The sequence below is a fragment of the Nanorana parkeri genome, unplaced genomic scaffold (assembly GCF_000935625.1).
Source record: "Nanorana parkeri isolate BGI_ZX_2015 unplaced genomic scaffold, ASM93562v1 scaffold1528, whole genome shotgun sequence".
Taxonomy (NCBI): domain Eukaryota; kingdom Metazoa; phylum Chordata; class Amphibia; order Anura; family Dicroglossidae; genus Nanorana; species Nanorana parkeri.
The window spans coordinates 125,493-130,715 of record NW_017307796.1 but is presented as its reverse complement, the minus strand read 5'-3'; the positions used below and the strand labels follow the sequence as shown (position 1 = coordinate 130,715).

The window sequence follows — 5,223 nt, the reverse complement described above, 5'->3', positions numbered from 1 at the left end:
CTGTACTATAGCGAAAACTGTCAGTCACAGTGCAAGAAGAATAGTGCAGTGATTAGTATCTGGCATGAATAAAGCTATTTCTACTGTAAGCACCAACACAGTGGGCATAGGATCCTAAACATTTCATGTAACTGACTGCATTTGTGCTGTTTATTAATTTTTTTTCCCTGGAGTTCCACTTTAAGCCCTCATTCACACTGGAATCGGCCTGCACATACAGGTCCGTGCTGCGTGCAGGGCCGTATCGGGCAGCTCCCGGTAAGGACAGGTGCTGCGTGTGATTAGTACGCAGCCCCCGTCCTTCTCTAGGGGGCTATGCGGTCATATGCCCCCCTACGCTCACTTCAAGTGCTGGTCCACAGGGGTGCGTCTTTCCTGGCTCCATCATGTCAGTGTACGAGTATGCTCACCCGCACCCGCAGGAACGTGCATGGCGGGTGAGCATAGGGGGGCATACAGCCGCGTAGTCCCATAGAGAAGGATGGGGGTTGAGTACTTACCACTCGCAGCACCTGTCCTTCCCGGGAGCTGCTCGGCACAGCCCTGCACGGAGCTGTACGTGCGGGACGATTCCAGTGTGAATGAGGGCTAAAGTGAACCTTTTGCTTCGCCCTGCATAGACAAAAGCACAGATTCCCATTACATACTTTTATTAAGTGGAAATAAGTGTGCCAGGCAACTGCCATTTTTAGAAGTCAGCAATGACACCCTCTTCGTTTCCTTCAGTAAAGCTCTCCCTAAACTTGATTGGGTCTTGGAAGAGAATGGAAATGTGAAAAACTGGTGTAATTCTTTCACTTTTTAGTATATCGTTCCCCTCAAATGACTACATTCTGTGTCACTGCCCTTAGTCTCAATGGATGTTTGCATTTCATGTAGAAGAAATCACATGTGTTCCACATGTCATCTAATGTTCTTACCTATTCGGGTGTTTCCTTCATTGCCAGCCTGAAAAGAAAAGACAGACAGAGAGCATTAGTTTTATTTAACTGCGTGGACAGTTCACGGTTAACAGCACACTGCATGCTCTGTGCTGAGCAGAAAACCAAAATTGCTCCAGGCAACTTTTAAGTTTACTGGTGGGTTTTTCTTGCTCAATAAACATCTGTCTTACCACCTATAGTCCATGGGCTTTCATAATGTGTTTAACATAGATAGGTCAACCCAAGAAATCTTAGCAATGACTACACCATTCAATAAATCACTGAGGCTGAGCCAACAAACCCAGTAGCCAAAGGCCTTAAAATTAATTAACTATTCCTGTGGGTGCTTCAGACCTCTGATGGAAAAATCAATCACATCCTGTTAATTCATGAATACATTTTCTAACAGTGTAACTAGCTGGGAACAAAGCCAGACACCAAATGCACCAAACTTACAGTAACTAGCCATGTACAGAACATTCACAGACATTTTTTTTCTTTTTGGTTAAAGGGTTAGTCCGTCCAAAAGTTATAGTTTTAGGTGGAGTCTAGTGGTCCACTCCTGCCTTCTTATTTGTCTTGGATGCTACAGCAAGATCTGCAACCCCCCTCTGCCGATCCCTGCACTGGCTTCCAATAGCCCAAAGGATAAAATTCTAAATATTAACAATGACTTACAAAGCCATCCACAACTCTGCCGCCGGATATATCTCAAACCTAGTCTCAAAGTATCACCCTAACCGTCCCCTCCGCTCTTCAAAAGACCTCCTGCTTTTCAGCTCCCTCGTCAACTCCTCCCATGCTTGACTCCAGGACTTCACTAGAGTCTCTCCCATCCTCTGGAAATCTTTACCCCAACCTGTCCATCTATCTCCCACTCTGCCTGCCTTTAGGCGATCCCTTAAGACTCATCTCTTCAGGGTAGCCTATCCCACCTCAACCTAATCACTCAACCATCACGTTCTCAAAACAATTCATCCCCACACAGCTACCTCCTCATGTATCACTTCCCCCTCCCTTTTAGATTGTAAGCCCTCACGGGCAGGGCCCTCCTTACCATCTTGTCTTGAGTTGTATTGTGATTGTAATGTATTTCTTATATTGTAAAGAGCTGCAAAAACTGTTGGCGCTATATAAATCCTGTATAATAATAATAATAATCTCCCTGCCCTAATACCCAACTCTGTTCCTGTCCACCTAAAAGTTTGCTCCCACCAGCACCAGTGTGTTCCAGCACCTCCTGTTAACTTCTCCGTCATGTAAACTAAATAAAAAGTTCAACTGGTGAAATGGAACCCCTCATGATGGCTCCAGCAGATGGGCAGCCCTAAAAACAGAGATTTCACCAAAGAACACCTTTAGGAGATTTAGGAAACTGTCAGGTCAGCTAACTCAGCATATACCAAAATTGAAGTACCAGTTCTGGGTGTACCAACCCTTTAAAGGGAAATTAAGCAATGTTTGAGGGTATTACATACAATCTAATCTAGAGCATAGAACTTCAAATCATGTGAAACTGAACTTGTCAGGCAGGGGGAGCTTTTAGGCTGGATCTGTCAAGAAGGCTACATCTTAGTACTGACACGTGTAGCAGCTACTCTACATTATATTTAAACATGACCATCCTTTGCTTATTTTGGCAGAGATCACCATCATCTGCAAATGAGTGCACATATTTGAAGCAAGCTTAATATTCACAAGCAAACAAATACAATTTTGTTAGCGGGGTTTACAAAAGTTTAAGCAAAGAGCAAACTGAGCTGTTGTTCCTAATAACCAGATCTCGGGTCTTCTATAAATGGCACGGTGAGAAATGAAGAAAGTCATTTGTTGCTATGGGCAACATATCAACTTCTTTATAGGCTATTTATTTTATTTTTAGCGTCTGACTTGAATTTATAGTGCACTTTAAGCACAATTTAAATTTTACTTTATTTGTGTAGTGCCAATCCACAGTCTGCATTTCTTCGGATATAGCCAATCCTATTGAGATTTATTTCTAAATTGTCAAAAGTTCCTCCACCATGGGTAAATGCAGCCTCAATGCTTGCACCTGCACTGGCACCAGCAGGTGAAGCATGACTTAAATGCATAGGTTTGGCCAGAACACGTGCAATTATTTAGCGCGGCTTTCAAATGCAAAAGCAGCGGTAAGAAATAAAAACCTATCTACACAAGCCCTAATTTTCAGCATGCTACTTCTGAGCATTGGACCAACAGTAAAATCTTTATAAAAGATAATAATTGATATATGTGTCCAACAAGCACTAACACACAAGTTTTTCTTTATGCTTGGCTTAAAGTAGTCACATGATGGCAAATTATCACCAAACTGTTACACAGTAAAAAAAATCCATAATGTTAAAGAACAGAACAAAATTGTGCAAAGAAAAATTTCAAATTGAGATTTCACTTACTTGTTCAGCTGAAGTCTTGCCATCTATTAGCACCACAACTACTATAAGCCAAAGTGACAGAAGAACCATCACGAGTCCGGTAACGTCTACAGCTAATCCTCCACAAAAATGTGTTCACACACACAAAAAAAAAGAGATGCTTTAAGGAATAGATCTAAAGAAATGTCCTCAGGAGCACATCTGAATGAATCAATGTACTTTCCTTCCCTTATTCTTGCTTGCTTCTGTAATATTTGCACTCAGGTCCCTGAGGACCAGTCTCTAGGTTGGAACGTTTCAATGGGAGTGTCGTAGGGTACTTCTAAAGCAGGTCCTGAGAAGTAGACAAGACTTGTCAAACGATTAAAATTAGTACTACTAAAGGGGGGGAATTAGAGTCATTTAAAGGAAAAGTCTTTCCAGTCTGAGTGTTACTTTAATAGACAAGAAGAGCTAAAGTTGAACTGGCCCTTTGAATCAGACAGGGAGAAAGGCAGGCAGTCACAACTTTTCAGCCTGCTCCTTTTTAATAGGTGCCCTAATATAAAGTTAAAACTCTCTGCCCAGGATAAATAAGGGTGGTATATAAAAGGTGTTTACTAACTGTAAACTTTCCAGTTAAAGCAGCAACTAAAAGGAGATCTAAATGTAAGAGAGCAAAAGAAAGCAAAGCCTGCAAGAGGAAGAGGAGGAGGGAGAGGGAGAGAGTCAATGTGTGACTCTATTGCTCAGAGAGCTGTCTCTGCTTTCCCCCTGCAGCCTCCCAAAGATCTAATACGGGTCTGGCAAACACCTCCCCCAGAACACGTCAACCTCCCCCTCCTTCTTCTGTGTGAAACAATCCACAGATGCAAATCATCAACTAACTGCTGGGATACAGTAGATTCTTATAGAACACAGCTTTCATGATCCTATGGAAATGACCGTATACATACTGGCACCAGTTAGCCTTGATTTTAACTATATCAGGAAATGGTTGTGTGTCTGACTTCATTGATTAAAGGCCAAGTCAGAAAAAAGATTTTTGCATATTCAGCTGCCAAATTCTTATCATAGCTCCATCATCTTGGTGGAGAGCCTGTGTGATTTTGTCTTCTGACATAAGCAATGCACCTTTCACTGAGTTCCATGTTGAAACTAATAGTTCCTGGTTATCTGTCTTTTGAAAGGGCTGCCCCTCTTTGAACGCAAATGCTTCTCTTGTTCCTCCTCTGTCTCTTTCCTTTTCAGATAATGATTATTTTGGTCTGATATATGAATAGAATTTAAAGCCTATCTCTAACCAAAATATTTTATAGTTTTATCAAGGACTGGAGAAGGGTTGCAACATCTACAAGGTTTTTATTCTTGTCTGTGAGTCTGTGACTCCATTATAGAAATGTATTCTCATGTTCTGTGTCTGTGACACTTAGAACTAGGAATTAGGGCAAAGGTATTGCCAGCACAGGAAAATACAGACAGCAACATCAAATCAACTGACTTGATAGGGATGGGTCCTTTGTTTATATAATTCATGCCTAAAGATCTCCCTGTTTCCCATTTTAAAAAGTTGGGAAGTAGGGTAATGATTCTGTAATAATAAACCTAATGAGGGATTTATAAAACTGGCTATAGGTATTAGGGGACAGTCAGACATGCAGGCATAATCGGAATGCCACCAGGGTGAATACTCTTCATAGCACCTTGAGCTTTCAATAAATTTGTATGCCCCACACTAATGAATGAAAGGTTATATGAGGGGGCAGGAAGCAGATTGTGACTGATCCTTTCCTTTTAAATGACCATACATGGGAGATCTCTCACTAGGAGCAGGTGGTAGACCATTGTTCTTATCATCACACAGTTAAGTGCCAGTTTCTCTGCCCTGCCTAGCTAGTGGTAGTTGTGATGTGTATGAAGTGAAT

General features: G+C 41.7%; 1 protein-coding gene across 1 annotated transcript in view; it reads right to left on the bottom strand.

Annotated features, from left to right (window-relative positions):
- ADAMTS3 (ADAM metallopeptidase with thrombospondin type 1 motif 3) overlaps positions 1 to 4,052 on the bottom strand; it is a 191,400-nt gene extending 187,348 nt beyond the window's left edge. Inside the window, exons 1-2 of the mRNA XM_018570395.1 lie at positions 3,341 to 4,052; positions 921 to 948 (exon numbers count right to left, since the gene is read on the bottom strand). Of these exons, the coding sequence (XP_018425897.1) occupies positions 921 to 948; positions 3,341 to 3,409 (97 nt within the window). The 5' untranslated portion in view covers positions 3,410 to 4,052. The remainder of the gene's footprint in view (positions 1 to 920; positions 949 to 3,340) is intronic.
- Between the last annotated feature and the right edge of the window lie 1,171 nt (positions 4,053 to 5,223).